This window comes from Pelobates fuscus, chromosome 3, assembly GCF_036172605.1.
Source record: "Pelobates fuscus isolate aPelFus1 chromosome 3, aPelFus1.pri, whole genome shotgun sequence".
Taxonomy (NCBI): domain Eukaryota; kingdom Metazoa; phylum Chordata; class Amphibia; order Anura; family Pelobatidae; genus Pelobates; species Pelobates fuscus.
In genome coordinates, this window is record NC_086319.1 from 424,287,664 (window position 1) to 424,310,264 (window position 22,601).

The following is a 22,601-nucleotide window of genomic DNA, read 5'->3' on the forward strand; positions in this document are numbered from 1 at the left end:
TGGTGTAGGTAGGGCTAGCCGGGGAAAAAGTCTTTGCGGTGTTGATCTCTGGTGGCGGCGGGCATCCATGTATTCATCCGCCCACCATGCTGCTTCAGTGAGGTCACAGTTAGGGGTTTTCGATCCTGGATCCAGTCTCAAACCTCCGGGGAAGTGTGATTGTGACAGAAAACCACATCACTTATTTGACTTTCGTTTCATTTATACCCCTGGTTGTTCGGTTACCCAACAAAGACCCATTTCTCACTCTTCTACCTTCCTAACCTAGACCACCCCCGGACTCATTAAATTCAAAGAACCCATTAACTTAAGTGCTCTTTCTGGGTGGCCGCCATTCGTATGACCGAACGCACATGCTTTGTGGAATGGCGGCCATTTTGTCTCTCGAATGCAGGCAGCGGTATTTGGACATCGACTGTAATCGTACATGCTACCTCACGAATAGCGCTGAATTTGTACCGCCGCCTGCTTCCATCTCAGATAAGCTAGGAGAGTGCTTTTTGGGAGCATTTGGTTTTTATGCACACAGGAACTCCCGAAAGTTGACCGGCCACAGCAATTTACTCCATGGAACTGTTTTGGGCTACAACCATGTGGCCGGTCAAAACTTTACCCCAATGGCGATTCCCTTCCACCACACAGATTCAAGCACCCAAGTTGTCCAAATAGCTATTCGAGGTTATAAGACATAGAAACATAGAATGTGACAGCAGATAAGAACCATTCGGCCCATCTAGTCTGCCCAATTCTCTAAATACTTGAATTAGTCCCTGGCCTCATCTTATAGTTAGGATAGCCTTATGCCTATCCCACGCATGCTTAAACTCCTTTACTGTGTTAACCTCTACCACTTCAGCTGGAAGGCTATTCCATTCATCCACTACCCTCTCAGTAAAGTAATACTTCCTGATATTATTTTTAAACCTTTGTCCCTCTAATTTAATAGAAACATAGAATGAAAATAGCTGAGTTTACAATGCCAGGATTTGAACCTGTGACTTTTCCACTTGAACAAGCTCTGTAATCAGAGCACTTACAAACTGAGCTAGCTCATGTATATTATCAAGACTTGTGAGGTTCCTTTGGAAATTGAGTATGGTTTTGGTGTACTTTTTATGTGGATTCCAGTAACTGAGAGATAATAGAGTTACCGGTCTGAACATCTGCATGTGTAATTTGACTCATAACTCTCTGATTGGTTACCTTATCCACCAATCAGAGTGTTATGAGTCAAATTACACAGCGTGGGAAAATTCCAAAGAACTTTACCACGCTGTGTAAAATGACACAGAGCACTCTGATTGGTGGATTTCAAACCAACCATTCAGAGTGCTGTGGCAGGTAAATGTAGAGACTTACCTGTCAGTCTCTTCATTTACCTGTCAGAGCATTCTGATTGGATGGCTTAAACCCACCAATCAGAGTGCTCTGAGCTTAATTGCATGGCGGGGCAAGGCTTTATAAGCCTTCCCCCGCCCTGCAAAGCTCAGTCTGCACGGAGCCCTCGCCGGGTGAAGATGGATTATTATTTTTTTGCGCTTTTTTTTTTTTTTTTTTTTTGTGCTCGGTTATTATGGATTTTTATTTGGCCTTTTTTTGGGGGCTGAAAAAATAAGATTTTAGAAGAAAACATCAAATGGTAAGTTTTATTTAATTTTTTTTCAGGTACTTAGTTAAATGTTCCCCCCTCATTATTTTTAGGGTGAGGGGGTAGGTAGGGTTTAATTTCTTGGGGGGAGGGTGGTGACTAGGGGTTTGGGGACCCCTAGTCACCAGGGGGAGGGGATGTTAATTTTTTGATTTAGGGCACCCACCCGCCGCTCAGGGGTGGGGGCCAGGGGGGAGGACATTAGGTCCCCCCAATTAGTATTTAGGGTCCCACCCACCGCTCAGGGGTGGGGGCGAGGACATTAGTTCCTCCCCTCTCATTGTAATTGAGGGCCACCGCTCAGGTCCCCCCAATTAGTATTTAGTGCCCCCCCACCAACGCTCAGGGGTGGAGGCCAGGGGGAGGACATTAGGTCCCCCCAATTAGTATTTAGGGCCCCCACTCACTGCTCAGGGGTGGGGGCCAGGGGGCAGGACATTAGGTCCCCCCTAATTAGTATTTAGGGCCCCCACCCACCGCTCAGGGGTGGGGGCCAGGGGGAGGACATTAGGTCCCCCCCTCATTCTAATTTAGGGCCCCCACCCACCACTCAATTAGGCCCCCCCAATTAGTTTTTAGGTCAGCATACCCGCCTAGACCTTGCCGGGTTGGCTTGGGGATGTATGGTCAAGGTTCCAACTCCATTTGCCGTGATAGACCATCCACATTGCCGTTCTGTTTGCCTGGCTTGTACTGCATGGTGAAATTGTAGGGTTGTAGGGTGAGACTCCAACGTAACAAACGGGGATTGTCTCCAGCAGCCCTGTTTAACCAGATGAGGGGTTATGATCTGTCATTAAGGTAAAGGATGGCTGTAGAGATAGGGTTATAATTTCTTTAATGCCTATGCCAGAGCCAGACATTCCTTCTCCACGGTGGCATAGCTGACCTCTCTGGGTAATAGTTTCCGGCTGAGATATGCTCCATCCCATCACCCCCTACTTGACTCAACACAGCTCCCAGCCCAAACATGGAGGCATCTGTGTGGACAAGAAACGTTTTAGTATGGTCCTGTATGTGTTGACCCTGCATAAAAGAAGGCCCTTTGGTGCCAAGTAAACAGAGTTCTACTTCACCCTCAATCTAGAGTCCTGTCTCTTATTGGAGGAATTGCTATATCACTACAGGGGATTGCTATGCTCTGCATACTCCCTTGAGCTTTAATCACTTAGCTCTTTTAAGAGCTTGTTCCTGTCTTGCTCTCGAAAGGAATCTACGGTGGTTATGGTGTCGGCTGGAGTGCTTGGAGCCCTCAGGAAGCGCTAGGAGCATCCTTCAACGGAGGTACCCAGTTGGGGTGCCAGGTGATCCATTACATCCCACATACCAAAACATCAGTCAAGACTTGATGAAGGGTACAAGAACTGCTTTATTCATGCAAAAGCACACACATTTATACACAGTATGGGGTCTCTATTCATGAACACTTGAGCCCTCCCAGGCGTCTCTGTGTCTGGGAGATAATTTAGTGGATAACAGGAGAACTAATTATCTCCAGGACACAGAAATACCTCCAAAACATCCCTTAACCCCTTAAGGACACATGACATGTGTGACATGTCATGATTCCCTTTTATTCCAGAAGTTTGGTCCTTAAGGGGTTAAACATTAAGGTATCCCCACATTACATTAAAGGGTTGATCACAGTGCCCAGTCTGGAAAAAAAAAGTGCTTGAATCCGTGCAGAATTGTTCAAACACCACACAGTCAAAATTTTGCCCGACCACTACAACAACCTTGCCCGTAAAGAGTTCCATGTGGTTGGGGTCAATCCTCGGTAATTTACCGGGAGAAATATCTCTGTGGCAAAAAGGAACTCCTTTGTGGTTTCAGGGAGTGATTTTTCAGTTCTGGGGACAGAAGCTTCCCTCCAAAAAGTGCTCTTTTGGGTCACTGGGAAAGTGGGGAAAGGGAAGGTACAAGATGACCAGGAACTCCCGAAATAAGTGGCTGGACCAGAGTTCTGGAGCAGTTTTAGACTGGTCCCACTAATAGTGTCTTGAAACTCTGGCTCTCAGTGAGGGTCCAAAAAGTTAGGGAACAGGACAGGGAGGTAGGAGCTTAGTGGATCATAGTCTTTTAGGAGTGAGTTTATCTCAAAGGCAAACTCTGATCAACTCCCACTAGTGAAGACATCTGGATTTATGTGCTGCCAGTGGTTGGCCAGATGGATAGCTATGGGCAGAAATTAACTGTTTTAGACAAAAACAGAGAGTGGAAACCTAACATGCTCCACTCAGAGCTTTTATGAGACTCACAGTTGAGACATTGTATCATCCTTACTGGATCATTGTTACACTTATAGAGGATCAAAATATGTTAACTAATTACTAATCTTCTTTTGCGTTAGTTATATACTCAGTTACTAAAAGTTATTACAGAATATGTTACTCCTGATATCTCGTTGGTGACAGGTGAAGGTGTTTGATGCCTCTGGATGCCCCATAGCGTTTGTCATCCTACACTGGAATAATCTCGTCACCCACCTTTCCATCTTAAATTCAACCGAAGAACTTGTCCTCCTTATCGTTGGACCTGGATTTCACACCAATATCTTCGGCAATGTCTGCTTTGAGGTAATTAAGTTTGTCCATCCCCATGTATAGTGACACAGATAGGGGGCGCTATATCTATATCAAGGGTATCTATTGCTAGGTGATATAGCAACAAGAACAAAAATAGCAAAGCAATTATAGTGCAGAAAGTTATTAATGAATACAGTGTAATAACCAAAGAAAAACATGTTACTTGCGCTCTATCCTTTATCCCTATGTATTTTTAAAACAAATGGAGGTCTTTTAGTTACCTCCAATGGCCATGAGAGGATTGAGCCCACCTGCCACATCAAGGCAGACCCCCCCTAGGTGGGTCCTAACTCTAACCATTCACCTTGCTTCCTTGAGCCTCCGGCAAAAATCTCTAATGAGACAGAAAGGGGTATTTTTTATATACACCCCTATACATTATTAACCCTTAATAGGGAACACATGGGATGGGCGGCTGCATTGTAACAAGGCTGAGTAATACAAAAATTGGATACAAATGCAGAAAGAAAAGTCCTGCGCTCAACTCCCATCACTCCTGGGTGGCTGCAATGACTACAGTACACATCAGCCCCAATATATAGTAAAAACCAAAGAAAAACATGTTACTTGCGCTCTATCCTTTATCCCTATGTATTTTTAAAGGCTCAAGGAGGCAAGGTGAATGGTTAGAGTTAGGACCCACCTAGGGGGGTCTGCCTTGATGTGGCAGGTGGGCTCAATCCTCTCATGGACATTGGAGGTAACTAAAAGACCTCCATTTGTTTTAAAAATACATACATAAATACCTTCTTCAACCAGATTAGCTCAAGGAAAGAACAAAAACAAAGCAGAGGTATCTAGTACAATATGTTTTGCTAATAAAATCACTGAGCCAAAAAGCATAAAACTGCTGGTGACCAACAGAACCTCGCCACTGGTTTTTGGAGGGGCCTGCTCGCCAGCCTCTTGCCCCAGGACTATGGCACCTGCAATAGACCTGGCTAAAAAATACTTTGAAAAGACTCTGTTCGTGTAATTGGGATTATATGGTTCGGTTATCGTACAACCGCATGAACCATAGACCACCCGGGAGCTTGTTAACACCTATTAACAACTTAGAACGTTTCTCACTGCAGTGTTCTAATTGTTCGTCTGGGTGGCCACAATTCCTATGGACAACCACAAGGTGGCGGCCATCTTGTTCACATGAACGCAGGCACTGGTGTTTGGGCATGAATCTCATGGAACTAAAGAGAGACACAGAAACTCCCGAACACCGCTGGACTTCCATCATCGCCTGCATTCGGTTCTATACAACTTAGAAAGGCACTGTTCGGTGAAATCATTGGTCTGGATGAGGTGAACAAGCCCAGGGTAAGACTATTGACTGTGTTTGGTAGTTTGTTTGTTTTCAAACCAACGAACTAGACCGACCACAAGCCCTGATTCTCTGGAACTGTTTTGGGCATGGGGCCATGCCTGTGGTCGGTCAAATGACTTCCAGGAAATTCCTGAACCTCTGAACTGATCTGGGTGATTTTTTGGATATGTTGGTCAACCAGATCAGGGCTATCAGGGGATGTAACTTTTGTGAGGCTTTATGTGTTTTTGGGGTACTTTTGGGATGTTTGGGGAAAAGTATGTTTTGGAGATAATTGGATTAGATTAGTACAGTTTTTGATCCAATTATCTCAAAGGCACCGAGGAAGGATTATCTGTTTATGTATGGGACTGTCCTGGATCTGAGAGCCAATGTAATTGTGTGTTTGTTTCTTGGTGGTTTACTCTCAAGTCCAGGTGGGAGTGCCCCTTGCATGGGGACTTTCCTTAAAGCCCAAGTGTGATCCCATTAAAGTTAGTTCACTTCACCCTCAACACACAGTCTCATGATTGTAGGGAATAGCTATACCAGCTATAATCCCTGCTCCTGGGATTGTTCCTTGGATTGCTATAATCACTAGCTCTTGTAAGAACTACACTGCTATACCTGCTATACTCTCTTGGAGGAGAGGTCTATCGACTGGGAGCTGGATCCAGGACTTGGGTCCAGGGTTGGCGGAGAAGGTGGGACCCCAACCAAGTGCTTATGGTGTCCGGTAAAGTGCTTATAACACCTCGGGAATAACTAGGAAGCGTGACTGGTGGAGGTACCCAGTCGAAATCATTACCTGCCCACAGAAAATACGACTGTCCTTTTGATTTATTGCCCGAAGCCCCTATCCCTTTTGGTAGAATTTACCCTCTGTATACTCCTTAAGGAGTATATAAAATAATATCTGAAAAAAGGATTCATCAGGCCCTCCACTTCCATTGCTGGGGTTGTGATTATCTTTGTTGGGAAAAAGGATGGAAGTCTTTGACCCTGTGTGGACTAGGGCTCTCAATCACATTACTCTCAAGAATAAGTACCCCCTATCGCTTATTCCAGAACGGCTTATTATTCCATCTTATTATTGAACGTCTTCAAACAGCACGAATATACAGTAAACTGAACATAAGAGGTGCTTATAATTTGGTCCGAGTCCATGAGGCAAATGAGTGGAAAACAGTGTTTCATTCCCACTATGGTCACTACCAATACTTGGTCATGCCCTACGGACTGTGTAATGCTCCTGCCGCCTTTCAGCATTTTCTCAATGATGTTTTCCGTGATCTCCTTGATCAATATGTGGTCATTTATTTAGATGATATTTTAATTTTCTCTTCCGATCTGCATACTCATCGTCTCCAGGTCATTGAAGTGTTGAAACATTTACGAAGAAACAATCTGTATGCAAAAATGGAACAATGTATACTTAAATAAGAGTGTGTGGAATTTTTGGGCTTCATCATTAAACCAGATAAAGTAGAGATGGATCTTTGAAAAATGACCACCATCCTTACATCCTAAAACAAGAAACAGACCCAACTATTTGTGGGATTTGCTTTTTTATCAGAAATCCATCCTTAACTTTTCCAAAGTAATCCGACCCCACACTTATCTTACCAAGAAAGAAACAAAATGGAACTGGACTCCAAAAGAACAGAAAGCATTTGACGATCTAAAGGTCCAATACACCACTTTACCTATTCTTCATTTACCTGATCCAGAAAAACTTTACTTCATGTAAGTTGATGCATCCAACTCAGCTACGGGAGGGGTATTATCACAAAGAGGCAACTTAACCGGATGATTACACCTCATAGCCTTTTACTCTCATAAGTTGACCGAGGCAGAATCCAATTACGATGTAGGAGATAAAAAAATGACTAGCTATTAAAAAAGCACTCGAAGAATGGAGACATCTACTGGAAGTGGCCAAAATCCCCACAACTATTTATATTGATCATAAAAACTTGGAATACTTCCAAACAGCTAAACGTCTTAATCCCCATCAAGCAAGATGGGCGCTGTTCTTTTCACGTTTTTCATTTCATATTACCTAGCGTCCTGGATCAAAATTTAAATGCTGATGCTCTCTACAGAATTTACACAACAGACAGTCAAACATCCAAATAGAATGAAATCATCCTACAAAATTATCACTTTGTTGGCCACATATCTCATATCTTACAGAAGATCAAAAATACTACAAACTCCCCACTTAATCTAAAGGCTTTCCATTATCACATAGAAAATGTATGTACCAGAGAAAAACACGTCTGAAAGTACTGTATCACTTTTTGCTGGCCATGACTAATTTTTTGCTGGCCATCGGGGACAAAGAAAAACACTTCAAAGTATCCAATGAAAATTCTGGTGGCCCTCTCTTCAACAGGACGTCAAAGATTATGTTGGATCATGCACAACTTGTGCTCGTGCTAAAGGTCACACATCTAAAATAGCTGGCTTGCTACAACCCTTACCAGTACCATTTAGACCCTGGAGCCCAGGGCCGGACTGGGAAGAACATTTGGCCTGGGCATTTTTTAATTACAGTGGCCCACTAAAAAAGGGGGCGGGGCCAGATAGAGTGTGTTTTGTCATAACCAATGACAAGCACGCCCCATCACAAAGTGAGCATGTTGGTTCAATGCACTTCCAGGGTAGACCATGCGCAGAGCTCTGCTGAAGAGCTCTGGCATGAGAAAAAGACCCTGTATTTGTTATGCACAGCGCAAGCAAATTTAATAACATGCTTGCACTGTGTTTGCTTGAAATTTGTCTATGGTGTCTCCATAGTTGGTATACCAGGAGGGGTGAGTGTTAGGGGTTGTCTCAGGGATACTGCCAGACCAGTTTAAACTGGTTGCTTTGTCCCTCCTCAATCTTCCATCAGCCCTTGCTATAGTACAGACAAGGCTCTGTTTTGAGGGTCAAGCAAGAACAGGTTTATTGAGGGCTACCTGCCCATTATTTATGCAGGTCTTCCACCTGGTGGACACTCCCCTAGGGGACCAAATGGAAGACTGTGACAAAGGACAGACATGAACCAATGACAGACACACAGAGGTAAAACATCCCAACAATGCATCCTAATGTCCCTCCCTCTGTCCTGGAGACAATTGGGAAGTAATCCAATTATCTCCCAGGACAGAGGCAAAACTCCATTAACCACATGGCAGTAAAAAGACAGTAAAATACACAAGGTTACATTTATTACATAAAATACAGACATGCAGCATATCCCCAGATAGCTTAGGTCTGAGCCCACATTATTACTGAATGGCTCTCAGACCACACACATACAGTTCAATTGCCATGGAGCCAAAGTCTTTTATTACATGAATAGGCTCCATGGCATAGCTATCTGGGTTAAATGAGTTCATTCAGTAAATCCAAGAATCTACCGAACGCCAGAGCAGAAATACATGAATAGACCTTTCTGCATAGGAAAATAAAGTATTTAAATGCTGTTCCATAGTCAAAAGGCAGCAGGCAGGCAACCAGGCTCCTCCAATGCACAGTGGCGAGATTGGTCTCGTCACAATAACATAATAATAATAATAATCAACCAGAAGCTTCAGTAATTACAGCTAAAGGGTGTCATCCAACCTGCCTCAGGGGATGAAGGTTTCTTCACCAATATGCCCTTGGCCAGAGGAAAACTGGCTATTTTCCACCAACGATCAGTCTGCGAGGCCCATGGGGTCCGCTGCATAATTTATTTGTATAACATCATGATATTCTGTTCAGACAGGATGGGACTGAAGGACCAAACCTGATATATCGTGAATCTACTAGAATCTCTAGGTTTGAAAATTAATCGGTTCAAATCCTTGCTGGTTACCTCACAGATGGCTCAGTTCCTGGGGTTTGAGATCGATTCAACATTGTGTTCCTCGGAGGTCTCATCTACTTGCAAGGAGTTTCACAGAGACCCCCCATCACGACTACATTCCGCTTTGCATGCTCTTACGGATGCTCTTGCATGCTCTTACTCAATTCAGGCAATCTTCCAGGGTCCACTACACTAGCGGGCTATGCAGTGACCGAAGGCCAAGTTCCTCAGGAAGAATCCCTCTTACGGCCAACTGGTCCCAAACGAGGTGCAGATGGAACTGCAATGGTGGCTGGGCAAAATGCAGGCCTGAAACAGCCGGGCCATATTTGGCAATGCCAGCTTTTGGGGCTCAGACATGGCTGATGTAGGTCAGTCCACAGGAGACGTGTGAACAGCTCATGAGCTCTCTATTCACATCAATTGCTTGGAGATCCTGACAGGATCATTCACCATCCACCTGTTGCATTCTGCTCCACATGTACATGCATCTGCAATGTGTTACATCAATCACCTTGGGGTGTTCATTCCCATGTTCTATTCAATCTCACAAAGGAGATTTAGATTTTTGTCTTCCTTGCAACATATTGTTGAAGGTAGAATAACTCCTGAGGTATTGGTTATCTTGCCATTGGATCCCTGAGAGGCCTCTTCTGGTAGGAACTGTTTGCTTATTGCAACAATCACCAAACTCCAGTCTTCTTCAGCTGGCTTCCAGATCCGGACAGCGCTAGACGCATTTCTTCAGACTTCACTGCTCTGCAGAGCCTACACTTTTCCCCCTTAGCGATAATTGCAAGGGTCCCTCATCATGTCCGGCCTCAAGAAGTGATGATAACTCTGGTTGCTCCTCTCTAGCAGAGCCATTCTTCGTTCCCAGACCTTCTGGAATTGTCCAGTGCTCTTACCGTGAAACCAGAAGGGGCACCATAACCCCTGCTCCTAAAAGATCTACTTTTGCTGGTGGCTTGGACTCTTTCTGGGGTTCCTGGTTGGTCGGTGAACTATCACAGGCTGCTAGGGACCTCCTCTGGGACTCCTGGGGGGGTAATGTGTTACGTCTTTGCTTGGAATTCATGTACCGGTTGGTGTGTGCAAAAGGGTCTCGATCCATTTATGATCCCAGTTTCCTCAGTCCTGAACTTTCTCTCCCCGTTCGGTGCACATTTCATTCAGTGGATGGAGACTTATTCTGTTCTTATGGCGGGCTCTTTGCTTGCGGATATTTAACGTACGGCAAATTGTTCTCAAGAGCAGTGGCGTACTAAGGGGGGGACTATACATACACTATACACACACTATACACGCACTGCATGCACTATACACACACTGCATACACTATACATACACTATACACACACTGCATACACTATACACACTATACACACAAGGTGCATACACTATACACACACTGCATACACTATACACACACTGCATACACTATACACACACTGCATACACTATACACACACTGCATACACTATACACACACACTGCATACACTATACACACTGCATACACTATACACACTGCATACACTATACACACACTGCATACACTATATATACACACTGCATACACTATACACACAAGGTGCATTCACTATACACACACTGCATACACTATACACACACTGCATGCACTATATACACTATACACACTGCATGCACTATATACACACTGCATACACTATACACACACTGCATACACTATGCACACACTATACACATACTGCATACACTATGCATACACTATACACACACTGCATACACTATGCATACACTGCTCAGTGCTAAATACATTAAAATAAATCTGGGTGTTTTTTACATTTTAAAGTTGTGGGGCCGGGTGCCAAATGCTCCAGGTGCACCCCTGCTCGAGAGGATACTTTTCAGACTTTCTATTTCTGTCCCTCTTCTATGCCGCATTTTCTCTTCTCTCACAGCGTTAAAAAATGCAAATACGAAGCCTCCTGTCATGCTGTAAAATCTTCGATTTGTCCATAAAAATCTATGGCGGTCTGAATAATTATCACCGTCAAGTATTCCCTTATTCCCATAAAACAATATCACCAATAATCCACAGGGTAAAATATCGCTGGTATCGCACATCCACACATGAGCCAAAGCTTAATGCTGGAACAAGACTGGTTTAATGGAAGCAAAAGGCATTCAATTTATACAGCATCAGACTCCTCCTCTGAGCCAGCGAGAAAATTGAGTTTAAGGAACATACTAAACTCAATAATCTGCTGGCCAGAAAAAGTTAACAATTTCACAATTTTTAGAAATATACTTTATACATAACAAAAGCACAAAAAATATCCCTGGGTAGCTGAGCTTGATGGGAGTAACATATAAAAAATTCATGAAAATCCATTTGGTACTTTTCGAACAGCACCATGTGGAAGTTTGACCGGCTTGCCACGAGGTTGTAGCCGACCAAGAGTTTCATAGAATTGGCAGCAAGAGCCGGTCTCCGTTCGAATGGATTTATACAAAACGCCATAGATGGAATAAAGATGATTCGTGTAGAATGCTCCTGTGCCGAAGTGCCCTTCACCACTTGTGCCTGGAGAGGACTACTGGCTAGCCTCCTGCCTTCCGACTATGGCCCCTGTGCTGATAGCTGTATTTTACCCTGCAATAAGGTTTATTTGTGTATTTCTGCCGGGGCGTTCGGGACTTTCAGTATGTGAGTAGTGCTACCCCAGATAGCTATGCCATGGAGCCTATTCGTGTAACGAAAGACTATGGAAAAGACTTTGGCTCCATGGCGATTGAACTGCATGTATGTAATCTGAGCACCATTCGGTAATAATGTGCACTCAGTTTTAAGTTATCTGGGGATATGTTGCATGTATATGTTTTATGTAGTAATTGTAACATTGTGTAATTTTATGTCTTTTTGTAACCATGTGGTTAATGGAGTCTTGCCTCTGTCCTGGGTGATAATTTGATTACTTCCCAATTGTCTCCAGAATAGAGAGGAGAGATTGTGATGTCACTGTGGGAGTGTTTTGTTTGTATTGTCTGTGATTGGCTAATATCCAATATGTGTCCCATTGTTTCATCAGGTCCCCTAGGGGAGTGTCCACCTGGTAGACACTTGCATAAATACCGGGCAGGTAGCCCTCAATAAACCAGACCTACTTGCACCTTTCTTGAAGCCTTGGCTTGGTATCCCTTGGGGGAAGGGATACCTACACTCTGGGGATTGCTATAATCACTTACTCCCCAGAGTAAGCTCTTGTAAGAGCTTGATTTGTTCCTGCTATGCTCTCTGGATTTAGGAGAGGTTCACCCACTGGGAGCTGGATGCTGGTTGTGGATCCAGGGTGGGTGAGAGACGGCAAGACCCCAGCTGCATCGCTGGAAGTGGGGTCCGCAGTGCTGATGGTGTCGGTTGGAGTGCTCTGTGTCCTCGGCAAGCGCTAGGAGCATCAATTGGCGGAGGTACTTGGTCGGAGTGCCAGCGGTCCATCACAGCTCCCCTTGTTCGTCTGTTTAAAACTCCCGAACGCCGTTCGTCTACCGTATGGTGAAGTAGTTCATATGGGACTTCCATGGAGACCGGGTGTTCGTGCGAGTGCTATGCCCAAAACAGGTCCAGGCACTCGACGACCAAGTCCCGCTGGCCGCATTCGGGAGTTAAGATGGCCGCCGTCCATTGTTCTCACCACGTGCGTTCGAATGCACGAAATGGCAGCCACCTAGGAGCATTCAATTAACTTGCGGTTTTTGTATAGTTACTCAATGTTCCACATTCTAATTGGTACCCATGGTGGTCTTAGTTCGCTAAAACGAATGTTTTACCGAACAACGAAAAAATAAACAAAATAATCCAGTGAATAAAATAGCAGGGAGAGGAGACAACGGAACGGGTTGTGGGAAATCCTTCACAGAATCTAAAGGACACGTTCTTCCCTAAATGTAGTTAAACAGGGGAAATGGTAACGTTTAATGGTGACGCACGATAAATAAAAATAAAAAAGCCTAATAAATATGAAAACATTACTGATGAAGAACAACAGGCCCTTCAAGAATTAAATAAAGATCAGTCTGTGGACAAAGGTGTGGGCGGGGAATAGTGCTCATGGAAGAAGACAACATAAATTGGGATAAACCAATAAACAAAAAGAACCCACGCATGAGCTAAAAATAAGCTATAATAAGCTTTTAGATACTAAGTAATCGAATAAAAAAATAATTAGACATTTGAGATCTACGACAGCCTAAGTATATTCATTATGAACTTATTACGCTATATTTGGTTTTGTTATTTTTGTTGCAATAGATATCCTTATGATTTACGATGTGTTATTTTTTACACTTACAGTGCTTCAATTATGTCACTTATTTCTTTGCTGTTTCTTGGCCGCTCTGTTGTTTGTTCCTTCTGTTTGAAAGATTGTTTTTTGTAGTAACAGCCAAGTGTAGTGTGATACAGGCAGAGGCGCTACACATGCAGTGTTAGCTATACAGACAGGGGGCGCTATACATACAGTGTCAGTGATACAGACAGGGGGCGCTGTACATACAGTGTCAGTGATACAGACAGGGGGCGAAGTACATACAGTGTCAGTGATACAGACAGGGGGCGCTATACATACAGTGTCAGCGATACAGACAGGGGGCGCTATACATACAGTGTCAGTGATACAGACAGGGGGCGCTGTACATACAGTGTCAGTGATACAGACAGGGGGCGCTGTACATGCAGTGTCAGTGATACAGACAGGGGGCGCTGTACATACAGTGTCAGTGATACAGACAGGGGGCGCTGTACATACAGTGTCAGTGATACAGACAGGGGGCGCTATACATACAGTGTCAGTGATACAGACAGGGGGCGCTATACATACAGTGTCAGTGATACAGACAGGGGGCGCTATACATACAGTGTCAGTGATACAGACAGGGGGCGCTGTACATACAGTGTCAGTGATACAGACAGGGGGCGCTGTACATGCAGTGTCAGTGATACAGACAGGGGGTGCTATACATACAGTGTCAGCGATACAGACAGGGGGTGCTATACATACAGTGTCAGTGATACAGACAGGGGGCGCTGTACATGCAGTGTCAGTGATACAGACAGGGGGCGCTGTACATACAGTGTCAGTGATACAGGCAGGGGGCGCTGTACATACAGTGTCAGTGATACAGACAGGGGGCGCTGTACATACAGTGTCAGTGATACAGACAGGGGGCGCTGTACATACAGTGTCAGTGATACAGACAGGGGGCGCTGTACATACAGTGTCAGTGATACAGACAGGGGGCACTATACATACAGTGTCAGCGATACAGACAGGGGGCGCTATACATACAGTGTCAGTGAAACAGACAGGGGGCGCTATACATACAGTGTCAGTGATACAGACAGGGGGCGCTATACATACAGTGTCAGTGATACAGACAGGGGGCGCTGTACATACAGTGTCAGTGATACAGACAGGGGGCGCTGTACATACAGTGTCAGTGATACAGACAGGGGGCGCTGTACATACAGTGTCAGTGATACAGACAGGGGGCGCTGTACATACAGTGTCAGTGATACAGACAGGGGGTGCTATACATACAGTGTTAGTGATACAGACAGGGGGCGCTGTACATACAGTGTCAGTGATACAGACAGGGGGCGCTGTACATACAGTGTCAGTGATACAGACAGGGGGCGCTATACATACAGTGTCAGTGAAACAGACAGGGGGCGCTGTACATACAGTGTCAGTGATACAGACAGGGGGCGCTATACGTACAGTGTCAGTGAAACAGACAGGGGGCGCTGTACATACAGTGTCAGTGAAACAGACAGGGGGCGCTGTACATACAGTGTCAGTGATACAGACAGGGGGCGCTGTACATACAGTGTCAGTGATACAGACAGGGGGCGCTGTACATACAGTGTCAGTGATACAGACAGGGGGCGCTGTACATACAGTGTCAGTGATACAGACAGGGGGCGCTGTACATGCAGTGTCAGTGATACAGACAGGGGGCGGTATACACGCAGTGTCAGTGATACAGACAGGGGGCGCTGTACATACAGTGTCAGTGATACAGACAGGGGGCGCTGTACATGCAGTGTCAGTGATACAGACAGGGGGTGCTATACATGCAGTGTTAGCTATACAGACAGGGGGCGCTATACATACAGTGTCAGTGATACAGACAGGAGGTGCTATACATACAGTGTCAGTGATACAGACAGGGGGCGCTATACATGCAGTGTCAGCGATACAGACAGGGGGCGCTATACATACAGTGTCAGTGATACAGACAGGGGGTGCTGTACATACAGTGTCAGTGATACAGACAGGGGGCGCTATACATACAGTGTCAGTGATACAGACAGGGGGCGCTATACATACAGTGTCAGTGATACAGACAGGAGGTGCTATACATACAGTGTCAGTGATACAGACAGGGGGCGCTGTACATACAGTGTCAGTGATACAGGTCTGTCTCTACAGGTAAAGTCCCGAGATGAGCAGCACGTGGTGGGGATGATAAAAAATGAGAGTGAGCAGTTCGTAGTCTCCTTTCCGTTAGATCTTGACGTGATGATGAAAGCAGCTTTGTTAGTGGCCAGCCTGTATCTGGTGAGTAGTGATGGCGACTCAGTCTGTAGCGGAGATGTAATACCAAGATCCAGAATTTCTGCTGGAATTCTCTGAAGCTGGAAGGAAAGCGCTGTTTAGGAGATATAGCCCATTTCCCCAGTAACTGGACCGCACACAGATCTGGGAGTCAACTGACTTAAATAGACATAGCACACATAGTGTAAGACCCCCAACAGCCCCATTTACATCCAATAGGTTACATAGAGCACTATAGTACAAGGAAGACTGATGGGAGATTGAGGAGGGATTGGGAAGTTAGTTTAAACTGGTCTGGCAGTGTCCCTGGGACAACGCCCTGCTGGAGAAAAATAGGATAGGAAGAAGAGGGAGGGGGAGAGGCACAGCATACCCTGCACCAATACTGGGTACGGGGTAAGCAAAATACAAAAGGAATCTGGAGAAATGATACGAATAAGTGTAAGTTCCGCCACACAGTCCGTTCAAGAACACATTTGTCCTTTAGTTCCCAGCTATATTCAGGGCAGCCACAGAAGGGCACACGATGTGTGAGCTGAGGGGATGAGGTGGGGACGTCATTTCTGCTTCTGTTTTTTTAATTGAAGTATAAAAATATGCAAATTGACAATCACAATCCTGAAACAGTGCAGATAAAAGTCCAACAAAAATTCAAATCAAACTTCCCTTACGCAGAAATTGCAACCCCAATTGCAACCCCGAAATATTGTTAAATGTTTTTTATTGAAGTCTCAGAAACCCCCAACACTTGGGTTTAATTTATAATTCGGCCTGGAGCTATGGGCGTCAAAGAGAAGCTTTGGTCTGATGCTTAATGTTTGAATCCATTAAATAGATAATGCATTTACAAATATGCAACAGAAATTAAAAATGTAATATTAAAAGGAAAATAGTGGGGCCTTTAAAGGACCTGGATGCAGCCTGGCAAGACATCCGAAGACATGGGCGTGGGTATGGATCTGGAAATGTCCTCTACATCGACCAACTCAGAGCAAGACTATATCATTATGATTGTGCTCCAATGTGCCCGTTCTATCACCTAGCTCACGTAGCTCTTAAAGCTGATCCACTGTCATGGAAGAAAAGTCATCCTGCAAGGTGGTATGTAGGCTTTCAGAGACTGGTACTTCACCCGAAGTGTACGTGTAAAACTCGTAATCAGAGGCACTTTCTGAGGCAGGTGATACAACCGCCAAGTAACATGCATCTTAGTCCCTGTATAACACTATAAAACCAAAAGGTAGGCATGTGCATGGGGAAAGTTTTTATTTCAAACCAACCAATCAGAGTGCTGTGACAGGTAAATGTAGAGACTTACCTGTCAGTCTCTTCATTTACCTGTCAGAGCACTCTGCTTGGATGGCTTAAACCCACCAATCAGAGTGCTCTGAGCCTAATTGCAGGGCGCAGTCTGCACGGAGCCCTCCATGGGTGAAGAAGAATTATTTTAATTTAGTGCTCTTTTTTTTTTTTTTTTTTTTATAATTGCGTTGGTTATTATGGTTTTTTATTTGGCCTTTTTGGGGGCTGAAAAAAGAAGATTTTAGAAGAAAGAAGACATCGAATGGCAAGTTTTTTGTTTTTTTTTACAGGTACTTAGTTAAAGGTCCCACCCTCATTATTTTTAGGGTGAGGGGGGTAGGAAGGGGATAATTTTTATTGGGGGGGAGGGGATGACTAGGGGTTTGGGGACCCCTAGTCACCTGGGAGGGGGCATTTTTTTTAGGGCCCCCACCCGCCGCTCAGGGGTGGGGGCCAGGGAGGAGGACCTTAGGTCCCCCCCCTTATTGCAATTTAGGGCCCCCAACCACCGCTGAGGGGTGGGGGCCAGGGGGGAGGACACTAGGTCCCCCCCTTATTCCAATTTAGGGCCCCCACCTGCCGCTCAGGGGTGGGGGCCAGGGGGGAGGACATTAGGTCCCCCCCCCTTATTCCAATTTAGGGCCCCCAACCACCGCTGAGGGGTGGGGGCCAGGGGGGAGGACACTAGGTCCCCCCCCTTATTCCAATTTAGGGCCCCCACCCACCGCTCAGGGGTGGGGGCCCGGGGGGAGGACAATAGGTCCCCCCATTATTTTACATTAGGGCCCCCACCCACCGCTCAGGGGTGGGGGCCAGGGGGAGGACATTAGGCTCCCCCTTATTCTGATTTAGGGCCCCCACCCGCCGTTTAGGGGTGGGGGCCCGGGGGGAGGACGATAGATCCCCCCCCCATTATTTTACTATAGGGCCCCCACCCGCCGCTGACAGGCTGCTCACTGTTTAATAGACATGCCCCTACTTGCAGTATGGCGAGTAGGGGCATAATTTACTAATACTAAGTAATCGTTAATTAGTATTAGTAAATTTGGCTGAAAGACCAATTTAGGTCTTTCAGCCTTTTAGTAGATAGCTCCCTAATACCGTGGGAATTAGGAAGTTATCTACTTATTCATTCCTGTCATTACATTGACTGGCTAAGTAACTTTCATTTTATATGAATGTATGTTACTTGATTGTTGTAAGTGTTGCAAATGCTTGCAGCTGAATCCTGGCTATGTTTTTATACTTTTTATTTAAAATTGTTTACAATGTAACATTCTTCTTCTTTCACTGGGTAAGTATATTAGTACTTAGGCAATACTTTGCTTCGGAACTTCGGCCCTTTGACACTTCGGCACTTTGACACTTCGGAAATTCGGTAATTTCGGAAATTCGGGACCTCGGCAATTCGGCCATTCGGAAGTACCCGAATGTCCGAATTGTCCGGATGTCCGAATTCATATTCGGACCGAAACGAATTGCACATGTCTACCAAAAAGGTGATAAGCGCACACAATAGATGAAGATGTTACCTTTTATACAAATTCTTCTTATAGTTATTGAATAGGTAATTAAAATGTCCCATACAGAAGTAAAAACAGAACACAACATAGTGTAATCTGTAAATACAATATTGGAATAGGTGTTAGAAATCAAAACACTCACACTTTTCTATCTATCTATCTATCTATCTATCCAGTATCTTTCTGTCTATCAATCAATCTCTCTGTCTATCTATCAATCAATCTATCTATTAGTCTAGTTATATCTGTCTTTCTAGTTATATCTATTTATCAAGCTGTCTAATTATATATCTCTATTTATTTATCTCCCTATCAGTCTAGTTATATCTATCTATCCATCTATCACTCTAGTAATATCGATCTAATTAGCTATCTGTCTAGTTCTTTCTGTCTGTCGCGGGGAAGAAGGTGTAGCGCCTAGGATGTTCTCAATGGTATATATGGAAGCAGAAGAGACAACTAATAGTGTATTAACTAAAATGTAATTTTAAAAAAGATAAATGTAGTTTACTCATACTTTTTAGGAGTTTAGGTTCTGGTCCAACTTGAAGACTTGGGAGGAACGTTCCCCGCCTAAGGATATGAGGTGGTGCAGAGTACGCGGACAATTCTGTTGGTGATGGATATGTGGAGGAAAATCAAGATAACATAGCGTAGTATGTATAGTAAGATAGCAGCAATACAGTAGTCTAAAAATCTGCACTCACATATTTTGAATCCTAAACTGTAGCATCACAGGTATAGCGTGAAGTGATATGATCCCCACTCTAGGATATAGGTGACATGGACATATCTCCATATATAAAAGAGAAAATAAAACCACAATAGTGTATACCTTTAAAAATGGAGTGAAAAGGGGGTGGAGCCAAGCCATTGAACTGAATGGTCGCATGTCAGATCGGCTCAGCACCAACAAGCCAATATATCGGAGAAAAGGGGGCAAAACACCCTTCAAACACAACCCAAAACGAAGCGTCAGAAAGAAGATACAATGGGTCGTAAGACAAAAAAATCTAAACCAGACAAGCCCAGCATGAGCAGAAATATAGGCGACCTCTGGCGCCAGGCCCAAAGAGCGGAGGAAGCTAAGTGTAATGATATTGATGTTACAAAGTTTTGGAGCCCAGTAGCCAGATCAGCAATGTTTTCTGCCAGAGGTAGCCACTCGTTACCCAGGTGGTTGAGCCCCTGAGCCTTGAGTGGCCTTCTGGTCTTAAGCAGAGATGGGAGACTGGAACAGAGAGATGATAATCATAGTGAGGCAAGCCGAGGTCAGTGGGAAGGAGAAGCAGCAAAGTCAAAACGGTCCAAAATCAGCAACAGGTAGGCGAAACAGGAACAAGCTTGATTAGAGAGTACAGGAACCACAATAATCTGGCAAAGGTACAGAGACAGGAAGTGGCTTTTATAGGCCAAGAACCAGACACATGACCAGACACAGCTGAAGAGACTTGTCACTGATACCAATGCTGTAGAGTCAAGGTTACCAGATCTCAGGTACATTTGTAAAAGGCAGGCTGGTGTACTGGTAAGGAAGAGGTTTAGCAGCATGTAAACCAGGGTTCGAAACCCAGCAGAGTCAGTTCCTCACACTAAGATGGCCGTCTACACGGACTTCGCCACTGACTTATCGGATGATTTCTCGGAGGGGGCAGCGTAGGAGCATGCACTAACGCTACCGACCCTCAAGCCACCGCCCACATCGCCAGACTTGGCCCCAGTCACAACAGCGATGCTGAAATATCTGCTCGCGGGCCTACAACACACGCTACAGGCCGATGTGGCCCAAATCCGAAAAGACCTGAGAGGCCTGACAGCCTTGGAACAAACCACCAAAAACAAGGCAAAGCAAATAGCAAAGCTACAACAAACAGTATGTGAGCTGACACAGCAACAAGTGAAAACAGACCTGAGGCTCTTGGCGGCTGAGGATCATAGGAGAAGTTCCTTAAGGTCAGAGGGATCGCTGAAAATACGGCAGAGGCAGAGCTTCCCCACCTGGTACGCAGGCTGCTCCATGCGCTCCTACTGCCCAAGCAAGCGAAAGCAGTGGAGATCGAGGATGTTTTGCCTACCTAAACCGGCTAAGGCTCCGGCGGATGCACCATGAGACCTGATCATCTGGTTCCAGAGAAGTAAAGATAAGGGCAGTAGGGCATGGCGCTTTGCTTCTATACAGACCTATTGGGGAACACACTTGCATGGCGCCGCTCCCTCCAGCCCTTCACGGCCCTCCTGAGAGCGCACAATATCTTGTATAGATGGAGATCACCTTGCACACTACAGTTACAATATGGGGACGCCACACACCCAGTCCACGACCTGCAAGGAGCAAAGGGTCGACCTGGTGCTGGGGCTCTGACTAACGGCGGGTTAACTGCTGCTAACCACACCTGGAACCCAGCTACTGCCCGCCCATTTGTTCCACGAGAGCTGGGGAGGGAAACCCAGGCACCAAATACCACTTGAGATGTAGCAGACAGCTGGCAGAGATGCCATGTCCTTCCCAACCACTACTTCGGCCCAATACTACCACCACCACGGGTTGATCCACCCTCCTAAATTTATCTCCCACCTCTGCCTATATTACCTTATGGACTCACAGCCGACACTTGAGATGAACATTGGGACTAAAAACTACCACACTATGCAGCCTCACAGAGCGGAAAAAAATGGCAGGACTGCCCTACGCTCAGAGGATCCAACACGTTTTTACCTATTATGTTATGTTTTCCCCTCCGTTTAATTTTTCTATACACGCTCAGCGCAATACATTGGGAAGCCCCACATGCTCAATCCACGTTTAAATTGGCCGACATACCAAGTCGACCATGTGATGGAACTATGTATTCTGCCTGGACATCCTTAATAATAATGCAGCAGGACATACAAAAGACCAAATTGCTCGTTGTGGCGAAACCAACCTCGCCACTGGGCCCTGGAGAAGCCTGTTTGCTAGCCTCCTACCTGCTGACTATGGCCCCTGGGTTATTTGGGGCATATTGTACTTTATATTGCTGCTACTGGCCCTTTAAAATCAGCGATGGACATATTGGGACTTTTGGGACTACTGTCCCTTTAAGACTGTGGAGCATATTCCAGTATACTGCCTTTAATATTACATATGTATTTATGTGTTGAGTTTAACCTGGGATATGTATGCAGCATTCAACTGATTGTTCGGTAGAATCACTCCATTCATTATATTGAGTGAAACTACCGAACAACCAGACCACCCAGGAATAAGTGTGCCTCCAATTACAGTTTGCAACAATGTTGCAAACGGGTAATTGGCAAACAGTGTAATGTATTCTTTGTCCTCTGGGTGGCCGCCATTCGGGAAACAAACACGTGGCGGCGGCCATCTTAAACTACCGAACAGCGGTGTTTTGCCGTCGAGTGTCTGGAACTAAAATCGGACACTTGACTAGGCAAACACCGCTGAGACCTCCATACTTCCAGTAATTCGTATAGAAACTACCGAATGACCCGCCGTTCGGTAGAAAGAAACTCACGAACTAGGGGATTCATGCGAATTCCCCTTAGTCTCTATAACCCAGGCAATTCGTCTGTTTCATTCCCTTTTCTGTGACCGACCGCAGGGCCAAAATGCATGGAACTGTTTTCGGATACTTTACCCATGCGGTCGGTCAAATCTTTGGAACCCCATATCTCACGAACCGTTCATCCGAATGACTTGAATTTTGAATATGTTGTCCCCCTGAATAAGGGCTATCCAGCGATGCTGGATTTAAAGGTGTACCCCCTGGTTTTGGGGTACATCCAGAACTTGGCTGG

General features: G+C 45.2%; 1 protein-coding gene across 1 annotated transcript in view; it reads left to right on the forward strand.

Moving 5' to 3' along the window:
* LOC134601573 (phospholipid scramblase 1-like) overlaps positions 1–22,601 on the forward strand; it is a 122,648-nt gene that overhangs the window by 89,395 nt on the left and 10,652 nt on the right. The window contains exons 6-7 of the mRNA XM_063446096.1: positions 4,063–4,224; positions 15,853–15,981. Coding sequence (XP_063302166.1) covers positions 4,063–4,224; positions 15,853–15,981 — 291 coding nt within the window. The remainder of the gene's footprint in view (positions 1–4,062; positions 4,225–15,852; positions 15,982–22,601) is intronic.